The sequence below is a fragment of the Drosophila sulfurigaster genome, chromosome 3 (assembly GCF_023558435.1).
Source record: "Drosophila sulfurigaster albostrigata strain 15112-1811.04 chromosome 3, ASM2355843v2, whole genome shotgun sequence".
In the NCBI taxonomy this organism is placed as follows: Eukaryota; Metazoa; Arthropoda; class Insecta; order Diptera; family Drosophilidae; genus Drosophila; species Drosophila sulfurigaster.
This window is the reverse complement of record NC_084883.1, coordinates 49,160,300-49,182,108: the sequence shown is the minus strand read 5'-3', so window position 1 is coordinate 49,182,108 and position 21,809 is coordinate 49,160,300. Positions and strand designations below refer to the sequence as shown.

At 40.4% G+C, this 21,809-nt stretch overlaps 1 protein-coding gene and 1 long non-coding RNA gene across 4 annotated transcripts in view; one reads left to right on the top strand and one right to left on the bottom strand.

Moving 5' to 3' along the window:
• The window catches only part of LOC133840951 (uncharacterized), a 191,585-nt gene that overhangs the window by 104,482 nt on the left and 65,294 nt on the right, over nt 1-21,809 (bottom strand). The window lies entirely within an intron of this gene.
• LOC133844042 (uncharacterized) overlaps nt 9,256-21,809 on the top strand; it is a 37,975-nt gene continuing 25,421 nt past the window's right edge. The window contains exons 1-5 of one of the 3 annotated variants that reach the window (XM_062277859.1): nt 9,256-10,013; nt 11,887-12,433; nt 12,498-13,376; nt 13,862-14,257; nt 14,363-14,617. In XM_062277859.1, the coding sequence (XP_062133843.1) occupies nt 9,395-10,013; nt 11,887-12,433; nt 12,498-13,376; nt 13,862-14,257; nt 14,363-14,617 (2,696 nt within the window). In that variant the 5' untranslated portion in view covers nt 9,256-9,394. Of the gene's footprint in view, nt 10,014-11,886; nt 12,434-12,494; nt 13,377-13,861; nt 14,258-14,362; nt 14,618-16,645; nt 17,759-21,809 lie in introns of those variants that run through there. The other 2 variants (XM_062277858.1, XM_062277860.1) reach the window with 2 other exon arrangements.

Sequence of the window (21,809 nt, the reverse complement as noted above, 5' to 3'; positions counted from 1 at the left end):
AGAGACTGACAAGTTGCATTCCTCTGACTATTAGGAATGCATTTGTAATCAACTCACGCTGTTCAAGTATTTTCCAACATTTTTGTGTATTTATTTTGCACAGACAGTGAAGTTTAGTGGAAGATACATCATCAAATAAGGCATAACCTGAGGATTGACTGAATTATTAATGCGTTGGCAAGCTCATGAAATGTTGATAAACTTTTTAATTACCTAATTAATTACATTACTGGCAAACAGCGTAACGACGACTTCAGAAGCAAATATACGATATGGTATATACTTTATATTGCAGAATATACTTTATATACTTTATCTGCAGATATACAACTAAATTGTGTGCTGCGTTTAGTATATGGCAAAGAGAGCGAAACTTGTCTCAAAACGCGTTCGCGTTGTATGCCCAAATAATTAACACATGGCACTCGCAACGTAATCCCACTGCACACACACACACACCAAAGAGAGTGTGTGCGAGTGTGTGTGTGTGTGCCTGAGTTTGTGTACTTTACACTCATATTGCATTCAGTGTCAGGCATTTCCTGCTCAAGACCAGACTATCTGCACTTTCGCACAGTTTTTCCGCAATTTTCATCCTTTCACTTAGAAATAATTACTTTGGCACATGTGAATCTGCAAATTGATAAACGCTCCTCTCCATTCATGTATGCTCGCTAAATGATTATTTCCATTCATTTTTCTTGGAATTATGAATCGCTATTAAATGCTATTGACTTGACTTAAGTCAACTGTCGTTGACCAAGCATAAACAGGGTAATCGCTCCATCATCATTGTTGACATTAAATTGATCATAATACTTCGGCTAAATTGGCATTATTTCTATTAAATTATTATTATTTCTATGCTAATTTCTAGGCTATAACAGCTGGCGTGCTTTTAGTTATGGCCAGCAATCAAGTGAATAAAGTGTCACTAAAGTGTTGAGAGTTTATGAGTTATAAGCTAAATGTTTTCTTTGTCAATTTGCTCTAATTTGCAGACATTTAATTCCAATTATTTTGATATTCATTTCTTAGTTAGTTCTATTGAGAATATTGCTGAAAGTGAAGAACTTTCTTTAAACATTCCCAATGGCGGTGAATACACAAATTCATAACTAATAAATTTGCATTATGCTAATGTAAATTTAAAGTTCTATGTAATCCTCAAAAGCTTTTAACATGCGCGATTTAGTGAAATTCCTATGTCGCATTTTTCTGACACTCATGAAACTCGCTGTAAAATGTGCAACTGAAAATCTAATAATTTAGCCCTACTTTCATGTAGATTTATATATTTTTCTCAACAATTCTCCAATATTTTCTACATCAATTATAACTAAATTCCTTATAACATTATATACTTATTACTTCCTATTCCTATATTAGATTCCTAGATCCTTTATATTCTTCCTAAAGATTTTATGTAACTTAAAATCTCTAATAAAATATTTATACCATCCAAGAATTAATTTTCACAGTTTTTAGTGTTGTAATATGCACAAGTTAACAGCTTCTAAATGAACATTATCAAATTCCTTAATTTCTTTATATTATAACAATTGACCTCAAAGACTTTCTACGTGCATTATACAGTCACAGTCCTTTATAATATTATTCTGCCGTCCATTCAACTCATATTCTCCGTTTCAAGTGCTGTGAAACACACAAATTAAATGTCATTAATTTAGCTTTATTATAATGTACATAGATTAATTCTTTATAATATATAAGTATAGTCTTTTCAAACATTTTCTGCAATATAACAATTGTCCCTTACAGTACTTTTCAGTGCTGAAAAATGCACAAATTATAAGGTGATAATATAGCATTATTATCATGTAAATTCCTAACTTCTTTTCAGTATACATTTAAATATATTTTAGTATTATCAATTACTTTCTACAAGCATTATAAAGTAATAGAAGTTTCACCAACTCAAGCAACCTATTTTCTTCGTTTTAAATGTTGTAAAACACAAACATTAAATGCTAATAAATTAGCATTAGATTCTATATAGTTTAGTTCAGTATCTTCAAAGAGTTACTACCATCATTATAAAGTAACAGTCCCTTACAACATTTTTCACCCAACCCATCCATCGCATATGCGGCATTTTAAGTGTTGTAAAACGCAAACATTAAATGCTAATAAATTAGCATTAGTTTCGTGTTCGCTTCTAAGATATTATTGCTCTGCAAAAAGCTGCGGGCAAGCGCTTAATGTTTGTTGCTACTCAATTGTAAAGCGCATGCAACAAATGGGGGAAGTCCCCTTAAAACATTTCTCAACTACTACACCCACACAGTGACAGTTAACACGCACAACAAGTGAGTGTACAACGAAACAACGAAACAAGAGTGGGACACAAAAATACTGGGCACAAGCATTATTCGCATAGGCCTCTGACAACCATAAATCATGTGCAGAACCGACAACTGAGAACACAAGAGTTGAAGAGTTGCGGGAAAAGTCTATTTCGATGACTGAGGAAACTGTGGAAAAGTGTTTTAAAGTTGGTCGGAATTGATAAAGTTGATTGTGACGACGGCGACGGATGATGTTGTCGTCGTCGTCGTCGATGTCTGTCTCTATTCCGTATGTAGGTGGACACATATCGAGTAAACATTTGGTGTGGTCTAATTGAAAAAATGCTTCAATCACCAAACAATATTTTAACAACGACGTCCCCCCCTTTCAAAAATAACTAAAGAAACCAAATAGACAAAAAGACAGAGAATGAGAGTTGGTTTTTGGTTGCCCTCTGCAAAATGATGGATCGATTTGTGTACTCGTGTGTTCTTGTTTAGCCTGCCTGGCTGCCTGCCTGCCTGCCTGCTTGTTGTGATGCCCATCCATAACCATCACAGCAAGAGAGACATGAACAGAAAATGAGCCGGCAAAGACAATGCCACATACGATACAATACGGTATGAGTATGTGCCACATGTTGAAACTTTGTGAAACAACCATCAGTCCTGACTCGCACAAAATACAAAATACAAAATAAAAATGAAAAACAAAAGCTCATTCAAGCGCATTTATTTGCCTTAAACAAAATTACATTTATATTATAAGAGCACCCACGCACACTCTTGCAGAACATCAAATAAGCAAAGAGAGAAGGGAAGACGATGTGTGTGATGGAAAAGCAACAAATACAAACTTAATAACATATAATAACATTCAAGAGTGTACACGCTACACTCAAGCACGGAAATAAAGAAACAATCTTGAGTCAACAAATTTACAATAATTTTAGAATATGTTCTTTATTCAAGCAACCAAAAATGTTAAAAAGGAAAGCTAAACACCATTTTGTTTTCCCTTTATATTTTTAGAGTGTTTATTAATTGATATTGTTTATTGTTTGCGTTGGGTAGGAGGTATTTAAGAAGTACTTCTGTATAGCAATTACGCCTACTGCAATAGGGACTTAGCTGTTTTGGCTGACAATCTGGTATATTTTGACCTCAGTGGTCGAGTGTAGTACTTCAACGATATACCAAATATGGCCTTAGGCATACTATCTTTGTATTTTTGTGGTACATTATTTAGTATATTTGAAGAATGATATTATAATTATGTAGTATTTCAACGATATACTACATATGATCTTTGGTATATTTTTTTTATTTTTTGGTATATTTGAAGAATGGTATTATAATTATGTAGTACTTCAACGATATACCAAATATGGCCCTAGGTATATCTTTGTATTTTGGTGGTATATTATTTAGTATATTTGATGAATGGTATCATAATTATGTAGTACTTCAACGATATACTACATATGACCTTTGGTATATTTTTTTATTTTTGTGGTATATTTATTGGTATATTTGAAGAATGGTATTATAATTATGTAGTACTTTAACGATATACCAAATATGGTCTTTGACATATTTTTGTATTTTTGTGGTATATTTTTTGGTATATTAGAAGAAGTATTACCTCAATGATATGCCAGATGTGGGCTTCGGTATATTTTAGTGCTCTTGCGGTATATTATTTTGGTATATTATATGAATAATACCGCACTGTTTTACTTTTACTAAAATAATCTGCCAGTCAACTAGCTTTCTGACTTTTTTTAATTATATCAATTCTTCAAAATTTTACCTTCAATTTTTGGAAGAAAGAAGTTTCAACTTTCGCTCTTGCTCTAAGATTTCTGTACCTCATTTTTCACTATACAGCACCTTTACATATTTTCACATTGAACTTGCGCTGCATTTAAGCGGGTATTAATAACTAATTAAATATGACAACATAATCGGATTAACTCCCCCAATGCACCACGGGTGCAATGTGCAATCCGAAACGCGATTTTAATTAATAGTCTTTGCGCATAATTATGCATATAATTAAAGCTCACTTAATTACTCGTTTGGCCCGCCAAAAAACCTTTAAGGCATTAAATCCACATCTATGATGAGTAGACAGAACCAAAAGCCAAAAAAAAAAGAGATATGTTCAAATGTCGCGGTGTCCAAAAATGGAAACTAGACACCGCTGAAGAATTTTCACCACAGTTACTGACAAAACAAGCTACCCAATAAGGCGAATAACTCGTGCGTCAACTCAAGAGCAACTGCTAACCGAGAGTTGAAATCAAACAACATCCAATTAGTGGCCGTAGGTGTTATGTATACGAACACACTACACACTCTTAATAATCTTAAGCACTATTATATATACCAAATGAAGTTGTATAAAGCAAATGTAGTTTAAGTGTACCACGCACACTTTGCATTACATTATTTTTATCATTGTCAACTCCTGACCATCGAGAAAACCAGTTGCACCTACATACATTCAAACATTCATTCATTCAGATATTTTTGGCACTCACTGTTAACACAAAATGATGATTTCCTTTAGCCATAGTTGGCGGTTTTATTTTTTTTCTTGCTTTTTGGTTTTTGGTGACTCGTTTATCGTACTTCTTTTGAAGTGCCCTCTGCGCTGATTGCCTGGCACTCAGCGAGTGTATAAAAACCACTTGATCCATCTACTTTTGTATACATTTATTAACAAGACATCAAAAAAAGTTTTTATTCTTCGTAACCACAAAAGCGCACGACTGGAACAATAAAATTTCTATGCTTCACATTTGGATTTCTTCCTTCCAACTTTATTCAACTTTCGTTTCGCGAGTTGAAAAGGAATCAAAATGCGAAGCATCAGGCCAACAGCCTAACTTCAGTTACAGCTTCTTTAGTCGCTCTTTCCCTCCCTCTTCCCTCTACCCTCCTCCCTGCTCTGTCTGGTCGTTTTACCTCTTCGCCAGCCAAGCTTTACACTTCAGCGAATTTCGCTGAATGCTCATACGCTGCAGAGCCCACGCATTTGGGGGCGGGGGCGGTGACGGGCCGGGTGGTGGGTGTGGCACATCTGCAATTCTTACTTCTGAGGAATAACTGCTGCCAGCCGGCAAAATGTTGTCTGCGCCATGTTACCTAACTCAGCACACCATGCCACGCCCCCCTCTCTATCACAGCAGCCTCTTCATTCAGCATTTGTTGACTGCTCTTCTCTGCGTTTTCATTTTTTTTTTCCGCAACTAAAAAAGGCTAAAACGTGCGGCTCACAGTGCGTGTCGAAAGTTTAGGCACACGTGGCACTATTTATATTTATTGCCAGACAACTTTAAGCTCTTAAATATTTTATAAATACTTTTATTTATTGGCTGACAACTTAAAGCTATCAAATATTTTAAATACTTACTAGTATTGAATGCCATAAAATTTTATTTAGTTATTTTAAATACATTCTTCTGTTGTTGTTCTTAGAGAAATATCCATAAATAGTAAACCTCATTATAAAAGTATAACAAATGTTTAATATGATGTAGATGTATAATATATTGTCTTATAAAGAAATTCCAACCTCCAAGCTCTTACTATTTGATTTGAACGTATATAGTTCAGTTGAGCAGTCAAAGCATACAGTTTCAATTTGATTCTTTTAAAGAAATAATAATATATAATCAATTTAAAATGCTCTAATAAAAATGGTATATTACAAAAAATACTTTGGGCAAACAAATTGGCAGCCTCCTAGCTCTTAATGTTTGAACAGTGCATTGATAGTTATCTCTTTCATTCATTATTCTCTAAATGATAATTTAATTTCTCCAATATATAAAAAAGAGATATTTTTATGAATTCATAAAGTTTTAGAATTTCCATCTATTTCGTTTGAAAGTTGCAGCCTCCTAGCTATTACTATTTGGATTATGCTATAGATTATAGATAGTTTAGTTAAGCAGTCAGAGCATGCGGTTGTGCAATTTCAAACTATTGCTCTTAAAGATATAACAATATAACATATAATCAATTTCACCAAAAAGTTATAAAAAATACTTTGGGTAAACAAATTTGCAGCCTCCCAGCTCTTACTGTTTTAGCAGAGCATTGATAGTTATCTTTTTCATTCATCATTCTCTTAAATGCTAATTTAACTTTCTCTCCGAAAATATAACCACAAATAACGACATTTAACATATTTCATACTGTATTCCTATCTATCTTACTTGCAAATTGCAGCCTCCTAGCTCTTACCGTTTGGGTTGAGCGTTGAAAGTTCACTCGTCAAGGCAAATATCAAATTTAAAATGTAAATTCTTAAATAAAATTGCAATTTATTTAATGCAAACAAGGTAACAAATGGCCAATTAAGAGGAAACACCTTTCGTTCGTAATTTTCATCAAAGACAGACAAAAGCCAAAGCTAAAGATATCATCTTTAATTAATTAATTTTCCAAGAATTGCCTTTTGGTGAACAAGACAGTGAGTCGCATATGTTTGTTATATATATATATATATATATATATATATATATATATATAGAGTATGCATATTTATGCACGTGACTGTAACATTTCGTTGTGCTGAAGTGGTTGAGTTGCTGTCTATACACTCACACACACATATACACACATAAATATGTGTGTGTAGTATGTCTGATTGTGGGTTGTGACAATGTCATTGACATTTCAGAGCCAAGTTGGTTTTTCCACAGAAATTAATCATAGTATTTTCTCATTGTCAGTTGTTTTGGTCGCTGTTGTTGTTGTTATTGTTGCTGTGCTTGCATATTCAAAATATGTTTTCTTTACATCATAATATTTGCCAGCAGCCACAAAAGAGACAAAATGTTGTAAACGATGAGCAACATCATCATTGCCCGCATAGCTAATGGACACCCACACAGCAAAACAGAGATCCCTCTCAATTATTTAGCACCTGACAGAGCGCAAAATGCCTCAGCGATGCCTGAGATGTTAGCTGTTTAGATGTTTTAGATGTGCTCGAGTGGTTAATGGTTAACTTGTAACAGGAAAAGCGGTAACTGGTTGATTTTGGTTGCGTTTCCAATCGCGAGGTCATGACTCTTTTTGGTCTACTTTAAGTTGCGATTGTGTCATAGAATTTAACTGTCATGTTGCAGATTGTGAGTTCTCTTTTATGTGTGTGTGTGGGAGTGTGTATTTCATTCTGTATTGTAAAAATGTTGGCCGCAGCTGAAAGGTATTAAATGCTCAACAAATAGGCTTAAAAAGTTACACACATTGCGCATACGCCAGATTGTGCATGATGTGCAATCTATGCAGTTATACCCTGTAAAGTAAATGAGTAGGGTTGATTAACCCCTTTCTAATTGTGTAATTTCCACTGCTGTAATTCAATGAGTAACTAAACAGCGAGTCTCCCTTTAGTTCTCTATGCTGTATTAGCTGCACTTTTTGAATAACCATTTAGGCTACATTGTATGCGCTGTCATGTGCACACTCCATGTATCCTCCCCCTCATCGCTCCCTTTGCGAGTTCCTGCAGGGTTTTCACACTTGAAGCCAATTCCCTGTCAAGCACTCTCCCTCGCAACATACAGCAACATGCCTTCACACTTTGCCAACTAGGCAGAAAGTGCAGAACTATGTTCTATGTTGTCGGCCATTGAACTGTCGCACAAATTGTTCAACTGCATTTTGTAGTTTAAATATTTAAAGGTAATTAACAACTGACAAGTTTTGTGCTCTTATTGCAGTGAGGCGCCTACACTGACTACGATTACAACTACAACAACTACTGTGAGACCAGACTACTCCTGCCTCGACTCGAGTGAGGCACAATCGGACGATAGTCATCTGACACGCGATTCAGTGACTCGAGAATCGCAGAACGACGAACTCTCCTCCTCAACGCTTGATAAGCTCGATCTGAGCACTTTGCCGCTGCCAGCGTTGCCACCGAAGCGTCGTCGCACTCGATCTCGGGCCAGTCCGTCGAAGCATCGCTTGGAGAACAACAACAGTGGGGAACATGCTGCCGATGGTGGCGTGGATAAATCAGGCGCAGCTCAAGCGCAGCCACATCGCAGCAAGTCAAGGCAGCAGCAGCAACAGCAGCAGCGTGATACGTTGCAGGATACTGTCAAAGCAGAGCTATTAAACGACAACCACATAAATCAACAGCAGCAGCAACAACAACAACAGCATCAGCAGCAACAACAGCAGCAGCAACATCTTTCGGCTTTCCAGCAATACGTTGCCAAGCGACGCGAAAGTCTTGAGGCATCGACGCGCAACTTCAACGAGAAGCTGGAGGCACGCAGAATGCTCTACCACATGGGTGGTAATGGAGCTGGCAATGCAACCGGAGCTGGGGCACCGCACTCAACGCCCTCCGATGTGCCCACCTATCTGTTCGGTGAGCACTTCTACGGCATGCCGGGGGCAATGCGCAAAGCCACCTCGCCGGCGGGCAACAAGGAAGAGATCTTCTTGAACAAATCCGGCTGGGTGCAGGTGAGCACCAAACTTAACAATGAGAACAAGAGTCGCCGCCTCAACTATGCTCATCAGAATGGCGGCGATTCACGCAGCGCCATTCGAGCCATGCAAATGGAGCAGCTGCGTCGCCAGGAGCTCGGACGTCAAGCGTTTGTCCATCAGCCCGCCAGCTTGTGCGAACGTGAACCCAAGTTTGTGGGCTCAAAGGTGGAAGAGCTCATTCAACGCAATGAGGCACGCTTGAGTGGCATGTCTTCGCGTGATCCTGCGCTACGTCCCAGGTATCGAATTCTCGATCCGCAGCTGGCGAGCATATTGAATGAGCGTCCCGGGTTTTTTGCCAGTCAAGAGTCCCAACGATCTGGAATCACCGCCACCCATTACGCCCATACTGTCGCCTCCGCCCGCTTTCCAGGACAACAGCAGCAACAGCAGTCGACCCCCCGAGACATCCTGAGCGACGTAAGGTCACCCGGCAATCGCATACGCTGCTGCAACAGCCACGCGTGTTGCAACCACCGCCACAGCAACAGCCACAGCATCATCATCAGCAGCAGCAACAGATTCCTCAACAATTGCCCCACAAGCCCCAGGGCATGGTCTTCTCCCGCAGCTTTGAGTACGACACGCGACGTCCGGCGGCCAGCAACAGCTATGTGGAGACTTTTTCGAGGAGCTTCGATGGCAATCTCTCAGAGCGTCCGTCGGTGATGCCTTCGCTCGCTGTGCAACGCGAACGTTCGCTCAACTTTAGCACGCTGACCGGCAACTCACCGAACTACTTGACCAAACGCGAGGGCAGCGGCACAGCACCTCCAGCAGGTGGCGGGGGAATAGGAGGCGGATCAATTGCTGCTCCAGCTGGCAGCAATCGTTCGTTGCGCAGTCGCGACAATTCACCAAAGTATCTGCAGCCACAGACCACAGCCTATCTGAATGCATCGGTGAAGGAGGCGCCGCCCGCCTACAGCGTCGCAAGTGTCGCCAATTTGGCCAAGTATTCGCCACGGTCGCGACACGATCGCACCTTTGAGCGTTCCAAGAGTCACAACGTAATTGGACGTTCGCGGAAATCGCAATTCAGTCGTCTGGGCAACAACGGTGGCACAGCTGCTGCCGCGCCCCTGCCCGTTGCCCTCGGCATGTCGCGCTTCCGCAGCCTTGATACTACCATCAACAACCGGCTCAACTCGTGCGACAGCGGTGCGCGTTCAGGTGAGTTTGGACAGCCAAATAAATACGGTTGGGAAAGCTTCATAAGAGAGAGACTAGGAAATACTTGCTAAAACAAATTTTAGGGAAACTGTATCATTTATTAGGAATCCTTTACGTCAATGCATATTTTTGTACCCGCAACGCATAGTTTGGTAAAGATCAAATAAAAATTGTAAAAGTTATTTAAGAAATTCTTTTGACCCATACTTACTAGGAGTCTTAGTTGCTTTGGCTGACAATCTGGTATATTTTAGTATCTATGAATATAATACCATATCAGCCTTTGATATAATTTATTATTTTTGCGGCATATTTATAGTATATATGGGTCGCAGGTATCTCATAATCGAGTACACTCGACTTCTCAACGATATCACATGAACTAGACCTTTATGCTCAATTTCTTAATATTTATTTATAATGTCAAAATATATATTTCAATTCCAATTCCAAAACCAGATTCCTTAATAGATTCCATGTTGAACCATCTAATTTTAATGAAATAATTATAATTTGGTATTATTATAGTATTTTCGGTTAATGCTAGTCTTGAAATTTGATATACCTTATTTCTATTATTTTTATACCCGCTACCCATAGGGTAGAAGGGTATTATAACTTTGTGCCGGCAAGAAATGTATGTAACAGGTAGAAGGAGGCATCTCCGACGCTATAAAGTATATATATTCTTGATCAGCGTCAACAGCCGAGACGATATAGCCATGTCCGTCTGTCCGTCCGTCCGTCCGTATGAAACACTGGATCTCAGAGACTATGTATAAGAGATAGAGGTATAATTTTTTTTTCAAGTTTGTTTCAAATTTTTGCCACGCCCACTTCCGCCCCCGCAAATCAAAAAAATCGAATAACAAGCCTAATTTTAAAGCTAGAGTTGCGATTGATATATACAATAACTACTATAGTAGTTATGATTCCTGAAAATTTGTAAGTAACTTTCCTTTGAGTAACTTTCACTTCACTGCATTAGTATACCCCTTTTGGCCAAAGGGTTACCGGGCATAAAAAAGCTCCTCCAGCTGACATTGTTTGTCCTCGTCGTATCTTTCCGCTTGCCAAGACTCAAGTCGAGTTGAGACTCGTCGATAGTCGGGGAATATTTTGAAGTAATCGCCTCAATCGCTTCGCTTCACTTTCACAACGAATTGCTATGTCAAAATTCATTGAATCAGTGACAGAAGTTGAGCTTTCAAGGGTCACACACACACACACATAGAGAGAGACGCACACACAGACACACACAAACACAGAGATACTCTGACAGAGTCATTGATCCACAGCCGTGGCATCCTGTCGTTTGTTTCAACGTCCTTGTCATTCTCATAGTTGAATGACTGTGGATGAAAGGAAATTTTGTAATTCACCCTGACGGACCGACGGACTGATTCGATTTGCTGCGTATTGGTGTGTGTTTAAGTGTGTGTGTGTGTGTGTGTGTGTGAGTGTACGCAACCCATGATAACATTTGGGCGAAATTTCATAAGTTCCGCTGCAAAATTGATGCCAAAACGTGACGATATCGCTCCAGACACAACTTCCTTATTTATTTCCACTTACATATAACAGCATTAGATTAATGTCAAAAGACTACCTTTAATGCAGGAAAATTTTCCAGGAAAAACTGAGAGAACACAGTTTAAAATATAATACTCAAAGAACCTCCAGAGGTTTATAACCACTGACAAGCTTTCTTTTGATGTGAGAATTTTTCTAGGAATATCTTGATAAGATTTAAGAACTAACCTGTAAATTCAAGATTTGGTCGAAAGAAAAAGCATTTGTATATGCTCTACACAATATACTAAAAATGCATAATACTAGCATACTAAATAAATACCAAATTTCACCTGCGCAGATCTCTCCAACGACGAACTGGACAACGAGGACGGCAGCTCCACGGAGTTCCTCTCAGCGACCAACTATCAATTCCCAAATGTGTCCGCAGGTAGCGTGAGCATCTCACCGTTTAAAACCCAACGTCAACGTTCCCTCACACCCGACCGCAACGATTCGCACAGTTCGTCGAGTAGTTTGCGCAAACAACGTTCGCTGACTCCCGAATCGCGTTCTCTGACGCCGGAGGAGCGACGCAAGAAGGGTTCGCAGGTGTCGCTAATGAGTTCACGACAGAATTCGAGTTCGCGGAGCAATACACTGGAACGGAGACAGCGACACGAGGACAAAACACCGCCAACCATATCGAGGAGTTCGTCCAGTTCCAGTTACAGTGGCGGCGAATCCCATGAACCATTGAACGGAAGTCCCAGCACAGCGGTGGTCACAGCTTCCGTTCCAACTGGAGGAAATAGTTATCGTCGAGCCGTGGGACGCAGTGCATCCAAGCAGCAACAGCAGCAACAACAACAGCAGGCGGAGCAGGAGCATTTGATACGAAGGTCCAGGTAAGTGCAGCTGGAGCAAAGCTTCGCTGGTTTGTTTAATAAGCCAATGTGTGCCTCATAGCAGATCCCTTCAACTGAGCGAACGTTCGCCGAATCGCGGCCACAAATCGGTGGTATGCGTGGGAGGTGCCTCCCCGCAGCAGCAGCAGCAACAACAACAGTCTGGCGTGCACTATCAACAGTCGAATGCTGGCCACTTCAGCAGCTCCATACGCGGCAGCAAAATGCTGCCCAGCTCCAATGGGCAATCGACACGCTTGCGGCAAAGCGATGTGGACAAAGCGTGCTCCTTTGACTTTGACTACAACAACTACAATCGAGGAGGCGGCGGTGGAAGCAATGCAGTTGGTGGAGGCAGTGCAGCAACAGCTCGAGGGGCACACACGAGCGGTAGCGGGGGCGACAGCGGCAGCAATCAAAATCTGCGTCTAGACTTTGATAAGAGTCGCTCCTTTGACGAGGATTATCGCGAGGCTCTGCTCAACAATAATGGTGGAGGTGGAGGACGCTTCTTGCAGCCTGGCAACGAGGCAAGCACTTCTTCGGGTCGTTTGAGGCAATCGAATTCCCCGGTTGGTGGCCATGAGCGGAACACAACACGTTCGCCGCAATCCTCGGGCTCCTCTTCGAACAATCTGCATTTGCCGTCGCGTCGCACGAGCAGCCCCCAAAGTTATGGCACCCGATTGTGTGATCACGAATTGACTTACGACATGTTGCGCAAGTCTCCGATCATGAATTTCCGCCGTGGGGACAGTGATTACGAATTGCCAGTGCAACTGCGCAATCGTGAGACGATCAACTCGGGCGGCAACAGCGAACTGAACTTTATGAGCAACGAGACGCGGATCTATGAGCATCCCACGACGGTGCTGAAGCCGCAGCGTTCGAGTTCGCGTGAGGAGCACATGTACAGGCAAACAGCGCCATCTCGCGGCAGCAGGTACTAAACACAAGGCGAAACGATAACGATAACTGTAGCTGTAATTGTAACTCTAACGATAACGATAACTCTAACTCTGTTAACCACAATTTGAAACGCACCAAGGCCTCGACTGTAGGTCGCATCTATCACAACGTAAATTCTAAATGCTAATCTAAGACGAGCAACTAAACTAACCTGTGACCAGAGAGAGAGAGAGAGAGAGGAATAGCAAGCTCCCTTGTGTTGTTTTTCGTAAAAAAGACTGCTTACCTTCAACAAAAAAAAAAAGTTAAACTAACATTACTCTACTCGTATTATTGTTAATACTAACCACTAAATGGATCAACTAGTGCAATTCACAAGGATAATCCTCCACACAACTAACACACCTGCACACCACGCACCTGGCATCTTGGGTAATCCTCCAACCTGCTTCACCCCTTCGCCTTCCACACGCAACTAGGCAACAAAAAACACTCTATTCAATCCACCACTTTTTGCAGTCCAAAGAAATGCCGGGAGAGTCTGAACTCCTGCGACTATTGGCCACGCTGCGCCTCTTGCAGCAACAACTTGCAACATTCCGCATCCTCACCGGCCGTGCAACAAAGTTTGCAGGCGCAGCAACAGCAGCACGTCTCTACAGTGGCCGTAAATGTGAATGTCATTAAATTGGACATGTGTGAGGCAGCAGCCACGACACCAACAACAACAACAACTACAGCCAGCAAATGCTCGACTCCGCAATGGACTTTATTATGTGATAGCGTGCCCCCAATGGCAGCAGCTGGCAAGGATCGTCGTCAGCCAACGGCCGTCATCAGGCCACGTGTCATTCCTTTGGCAGCCAGTTCGCTGGTGCTCTTAGGAGATTGCGATCTGGCGGAAATTTCCAACAGGTAAGTTGACTGCCGAGCAGCAGCAGCATCAGGAGCTGCAAAAAGGATATGCGATAAATACTCCATTTATTTATGTGAAATTTGTTACGTATTTCGTTGCGATAGCGGGGAAAACAAGACGACAAGCGAGCCAACAAATCAACAGTGCCAACAGCCGGCGGCAAGTGGCAATAAACGGGACCTCGCCGCCATATTGACAGAGGCAAACAGCAATGGCGACAACCGGAAGCGGCAACAGCAACGACAACAGCAACATCAACAGCAACGGCAGCGCAGCCATTCACTGCCCGAAAGAAGTCCGACAGCAGCAGCAGCAACAACGGCAAGTGAGCAGCTGCTAACGACCCAAACAGTTGTGGGGTAAGTGTAATATTCCCCAGCCCCAAAAAAGCATTTCAACCAAACTATACATACAACATTGTGCCCAAAAGTTGACTTTAAGCAGAGTCCTAAAAATTGCTCAGTTTATGCTCGACATTTTTTTTCATTTTTTTTTTTGTGCGCTGCCAGCTGCCTTTTAAAGCTCCCCAAAAGTTTTAGGGGAAAAAAGAAAGTTTTCTTTATATAGTTTTTTTTTTTGTGTTTTTGGAATGCAGTGCATTAAAAGATTTATGCGGACTATAAGATAGTCGTTAAATGTGCTGCTCAAGGCTGGCTCAAAGTGTCGCAATGCCAACAACAAAGACAACGACGCGGGCAGCGGGCGGTGTTATTAAAAAATGTATGAAACAATGCGCAGCGAACTCCTAAAAGACGGCAACAATTTTTTCCCCATCACTTGACAGACTGTCGACGACTGTTGGTTGTCCCAGCTCTGTTTTGAGCCGAGGCCAATGCAATTTCATTTTTAGTTGCCAGCTGTTTGTGTGTGTGAGTGGAAAGTGGAAGCCCTCGCACACAGCTGTCTGATGGACTTAAAGGCTATACGTCAATATGTAGGAAGAGCAACTGAGCATTGGACCTCGCGCCAAGCTGTGGTGGCTCCGGATGCCAGCACCCTTGTCAAAAGGTATTGAGGCATTTAAAATGACTGTCACTTAATCGTTAGCCGCCCGTGGAGTATTGTAATATTACGGACAACCTGTCGAATGGACGTTGCCCAGCTGCTGGCATTCGACATTAGTGTCACCGTCCTTTGACGTCTAATCAATAATATCCATTGAATTATATTTGTCGTAACACACTCAGCGCACTTGACCCCAACAGGCAGCATGGTCATTACGAAAAAAAAATACAAAATAAGTGATGAGAAACGACTTACTTGAGTAGGCCCAAAGCGCTTACAGCGAGTAAGACGTTCAAATTAAAGGTCAAAAGTTGTCTCGACTCTCCGCTGGCTTAGCCAAGTTCACTGACCCACTCTGGTTCTCAACTGCACTTTAAAAAGCGGGCATGTTCCAAGAAAGGTATGCTCACAAAACACCTCGGGCATTTTTCCTTATTACTGCCATTCATACTCACAGACTGAAAAGAGACACTGCAAGAGACAGCCATAAATAAATGATGACCCTCTTTTGTTCTTAAGTCAGTAGTAAAAAAGACCATATAAAGCGGAAACTGGAAAACTTTTTTGTGATGCAGCCAACATCTTTTCTCGTCTCGTTTATTTGTTATCGGAACACTCAGTTAGTGGGTTAGTTAAACAAGAGTTGAGCGTTGTACGTGTTTGTGGTTTTTATGGCAAATTGACAATTACCCAAAAACGAATTTATTTGCACCGAATCTCTAAATAAATATGCCATATCAATCTGCCGAACGTATCATCAGTTATCATGGAAACCCCCCCAATTTGTTGTGTGTAAGGCCTCAATTGCTGCTCCATTGACCCTCATCACCCACTGTGTCTCGCACTCCACCTCATTGTCCCACACCAAATTGCCATTGTTTTTTGAACTGCCCTCACCCAAGCATACATAAATTGGTAGCATACTTTTATGCTGCGCCCAAAATGCACCCGGCCGCGCATTATTTACACTGCGCATGACCACAATGCACAATACACAGCCTCCAACCAGCAGCAACAGTCTCTCGACATACATATTTATAATTTTTAAATATATTCAATTTGTTTCATTGCCACCGAATAAACAAACTTCCAATAGGATTTGAATTAGCAACCGTCGCTTCTGGTTTTTCTGTGTGGTTCGATAACATGTGTCTGTTGCATGCCCGATTACGCTGGGCTTACGCTAACAGCGCGTTAACATGACCACTTTGAGTTTAGCATTGCCATTTTGAGTATGATTGTTGCGACAGTAAAAAGTATCGCTCTCCGATAACTCACACTTAACATTTGTTGTTGTTTTGTCGACGAAGAACAAGCGACGCGTCGGTTTGCGCGTGAATTAAAAAAAAGTCAATTTAAAAATTTTTAATGTGCCTGTGTTAAAAAAAAAAACTTCTGTGAATATCGAAAATTTTAACGAATACATATTGTATAAAACTTGGTAGTTCTTTTACACACCTGCATATCCATATGTACAGCATATTTTAAAAGCAACATATTTGCAAGACGAAATCGGTGTCAATTAATCTTATTCAAATCAAGTGCAGTCTAGCCGGTTAGCCCAAAAAAATAAGAAAAACAACTAAATAATTGGTGTTCCCTCTTGAATACCCGTGCGTGGGCGAAGGTGTGTGCTTGCCTGTGTGTGAGTGTATTGAAGTGTGTTAGTGTGAGTGTTGCGCTGTGTTTGCTTCGCGGCATTTTGCCAAAAAAGAATGTACAGATGTGTGTTATAAACAAAGAAGCGAGAAAAGCGCAATTAAATGAATTTCACAAGGCATTAAGCCAAAATCAATAACATATCCAACAGCAACAACAACAATACATTTAATTTTGTTTGCTGCAACAGCACTGAAAATGTCTACAACAACAATAAGTGTGCCCCAACCAACAGCAGCAGCAGCAGCGGCGACAGCAGCCGATGAATTCCACGTCGTGTGCATTTTGGGCGTGAAGGATAACGATAACACGAATACGAATGCGAATGCCAACGATGCGACTATCGTGGGTGGTCTAACTATCGTTGGTGGAAGCGGAGGCGGGGGTGCGGATAGTGGACGTGCTTCGGCAAATGATTTTGATAGCGTAACGACGAACGAAGAGGAGGAAGAGGAGGCGGAAAAGGAAAATGCTGCCAGCGGCGCAGTGCAATTAAGGCCAACGAATGCAGAAGGACGAACTGAAACAACAACAACAACGACGACGACGCCATCTCGAAATAGTAGCAACAACAACGGAACCAAAGAGATTGTCTCACAGACCAAATGGTATTTGAATCCCAGCGACGAAAACGTAACAACAATCACTACCACAACCACAACCACATTGTGTCCGGACGATAATGTAACGTTGACAATGACTGCAGCAGCAGCAACAACACCAACGCCAACAACAACAACACCAACAACCCCAAAAGCAACAAGCCCAACAGCAACAGAAGCCGAAGCCGAAACTGAAGCAACAACAGCGACAACTGCAGCGCCATCTGCACAGATGTAAGTTAACATTCGTTGTAATGTTTGAAAGCTCTCGCTAGAAAACTTTCCAAATGCTCTTAGATAACAGTTGGCTATAAATAAATCAACGTTATTGATTAAACATTTTACATACTAAATATGCATATAATATGCATATGCATATATTTACAACAAGTTTGCTTGCACCTGTTAAGCCATTAATAATTTCCTACTGTTTTTGCCCTCTTGGCGTTTGTGTGTTTTTGGTCTACTTCACCACAAATGTTACCAATTTTACACACCATTGATAATCTCCCCTGCGTTTGATCTTCTTCTGTCATTCTCCCTTTGTTCTTATATTTGGTATCTTCCTCAGTTCGAGGGCAGTTCAACAAAACTTTTTTTTTTTGGCATTCGATGTTTGGTCTTTTGTTGCTAGGTCCAACCTGCTGTTGTCCTCTGTTTGTTTATCGATTTAATCGACTGTGAATAATTACGCGTTGACTTTGTGACCTCCTCAACAGGTTCTTTATTTGATGTCCTCGCTGTGTGTGTGTTCGCTTCGCATGGGCGGTTCAATGTGCCTTGACCGCGCTTTTATATATTGCGCCCACGTTTGTCTCCTGCTCCTTTGCTTTCAGCTCTCAGTCCTTCAGAGTGCTTCTCATTTATTATTGTCGATTTGTTTTTTTCCTTTATTTTTGTGTTTGCCATTTTAGACGAGACATTGATTTGTTGCCCTTCAAAACAAAAACAAGCAAACCCCAATGCTCTCCACTTGTCAGTTCCAGGCAATGTCGTAAATCAGCACCAAAAAAAAGCAAAACTCGTATGTGGGTTTTTATTAAAATTCGCTCATTTATTTTATTTCCTTCGTCTGAGATTCAGCTCGGAGAGTTGTGTGCTAACTTTGAGAATGCTGCGTACTTTTCTTATCCGCACCCTGTACGCACTCTATATTGTACTTATATTTTTAGATATGCAGGCGACATTTTCTCCCTGTTTTATTTTTGTCATTTCGGTCGGGGCAACATCGTCACGACGTCGACGACATTTCAAATGCTGCTTATGAGTGTTTTTGTTGTAGATTTATGTGTAGCGCCAGCTGCAAATCTTCAAAATAACTTGCACGGAATTCCAACAATCTTGCGTTCATTTATCTGAGTTTTAATCAACGAAATCAAAACACACACGATACATTCAAAATTAGTTAAGTATGGATTATCTTGTAATCTAACTGCAGATTGAGATTTTGATTAATGCAACAATGCAGCTGATTGTGTAACTCGTTAAAACACAATAACAGTTAGGAGGGACCTTGGTATCTAGAGACAAAGAAAAGCTGTAAGCTGTAATAACTGTTTTCGGTAACCAGCACAAGACTACATCACTGCCATTTATGGCCAACGTCTGTCAACGGCAACAAATCAGTTGCCTGTTGGACTAACTGCAGCAGCATCTTGTCAACGTTTTTCTCTCTTCGCCATCTCGTTGGTTACACGTAATTAGTTGCAGGCGCTAACAAAACTTTTACTTTCTGCGCAAAACTTACGCAATAACGTAGGACTTAAATGGCAATCTTAACGACATTCCTACATACATAAATAGTTCAAAACTAAACATTACATAAGTCAGAGTAGCATAAGTAAGTAAGTAAGTAAGTAGTTCGGTAGTTGGCAGTTGCCTTGTCACTCTGACAAAATTAAATTCTACACTTGCCACTCCACTTAAACCTGATTAATTTGTATATGAAACTTACCTGCAAACGTAATCAGGCCAACAATGCTGAAGTATTTCTTCAATCAGAGTCGCACAGAATATTTGATTTTTCGATGACCCCTTTACTCATATTCCACAGAAGCGTCGATGACAGTGGCAAACTTCGACTGCCCCAGCTGGACTTATCAGTATTTTTTGATTTTATACGTGACTCGATGGTAAGAGAGCAACGAGAAAGATACTTTTTCGGTTTCGGTTGTGTGTGTATCTGACAGACAACAAACAGACAACAGAAATGATATTGTGCGTTGGTTACGAAACTGAAATTCCACAACCTTATCAACACACACACTCACGCATAAGAATTTCTAATTGCTTTGGGCTTTGTGCGTGATAAGGGCGACGCCACAGAAAAAGGGTTTCACAGTCGAGAGAGTCTCATTTTTTTCTTCTTATGTGGTTTGTGGCACGCATTGTCACTTTCTTTGCAAATATGCAAAACACACTTCCAACAGGGGCAACTACATAATTTCCATAGTCGAGGTCTATGAGCTCTGTGCCGTGGTTACGTAGCAAATAATAATTGTCTGGCTCTGTTCACTCTGGTCACTTCTTCTCTGGCCCCTAATCAGTGCTTCCTGTGTTTGGCAGCATCTGATTCAAAGTATCTACCCTAGACACCAACTGTCTCTGTGTATACTTAATGCGTGTGTCATATGTAATTTTCTTGTTACTTCCAATGATATTATGGCGTGCTCTTACCACATGTAATCGAGAGATTCGAGAGAAACCTGTCTAACTATGTGTTGGCAGACTGTGAGTCCGACTCTCTGCTTATGTCGTTAATTGCAGTTATTGCGTTTATTGCTAAATTAGCTGATGGCCCAAGACAGTTGCGTGCGAGGCGTTGACTTTCCTTGGCTAACAACGCAATTCAATTGGGGGCCCAAAATGCAAGAATGTCTGTCTAACAAATAAAAGTTATAAATAGACAGCTTGATAGCTGCTTTTAGCGATGTTGCATGCCTCATTGCAAATGTGTTTGCGATTGCTAAACAATCAAATCGTATCAATATACCAAATATTTTATTTGGTATTTTAGTATACCTGTATATTTGGCGTATTAAAGTATTTCTTTGGTATATTTTGACGATAATGTTGCATACCTCATTGCATTGAGTATGTGTCAGCGATTGCTAGGCAATCAAATAGTATTAATATACCAAATATTTAATTTGGTATTTTAGTATATCGGTATATATAACGATAATATTGCATTGAGAATCTGTTGGCGATTGCTAAGCAATCAAATTGTATCAATATACCAAATATAGATACCAAATATTTAATTTCATATTTTAGTATATCGGTATATTTAGTATACTATAGCAATATTTCTTTTGTATATTTCAACGCTTCCATAAAGTACATATTCTTGATCAACTTCAACCGATCAGCTAAGATGATATGCTTGATGGTATATTTGTGTATGTAGTAGTATGTAGATATACCATTTATATATGTAATAGATCATATGGTATTTTTAAGTATTTTTGTGTATTCATTTGTGTATTTTTCATACATTAGCATATCGGTATTTTTGGTATATTAAAGTATTAGTTTGGTATGCGAAAGCGAATGTTGCATGCCTCATTGCATTGAGAATGTGTTTGTGATTGCTAAGCAATCAAATCGCATCAAATCGATTTTTTTTTGTTCATCAATTTTCCAATGTGTTTTTCGCATCACTGACGCTTTCTTTGCTGCTGTGAAAATCGAGCATTTATTGTAATCGAAGTGTAAATCTGTGTCATATCGAAAGGTTAAACAGTTGTGTGCTTTTATTAAGACTTTTTTTACCAGTTTGGATTAAACATTGTTTCCGGGGAGAAAGAGGGAAAGTTAAGTTGTTGTAAAGCAATCGCCACATCTGTTGGCCATGCGTTGCTCAAGCTAAATGTTTTCATTTCCATTTCCAAACACACACAGAAATGCAGAGAAAGAGAGCAGAGTGCAGTTGCAGTTGCCGTTGCAGTTGCATTTCAAACAAACAAAAAACAAAAAAAAAAGCATCTTCAGTTCAAAGTTCAAAAGTTCTGAATGCGCCTAAATAAGAAATGCAAACAGACAGACAGACAGAGTGAGGAAATTTTGTTATTTTGGGGGGGAAGCAACTCAAGCAAAAGTTTATGGCTCGCTTCGCTGGCTGCCAGTTGGAAAAACTTGTCACAATTGAGCATTTCTTATGGATGATGCAAAGGAAAGTTTTGTGCACTTCAGCTTCTATTTTTTGACTAAAACTCTGGACTGGGCTTTAAAAAACTGACAGCTGTCAGTGGAGTGGAGTGCGGAATGCGGTGTGTTGCATGTT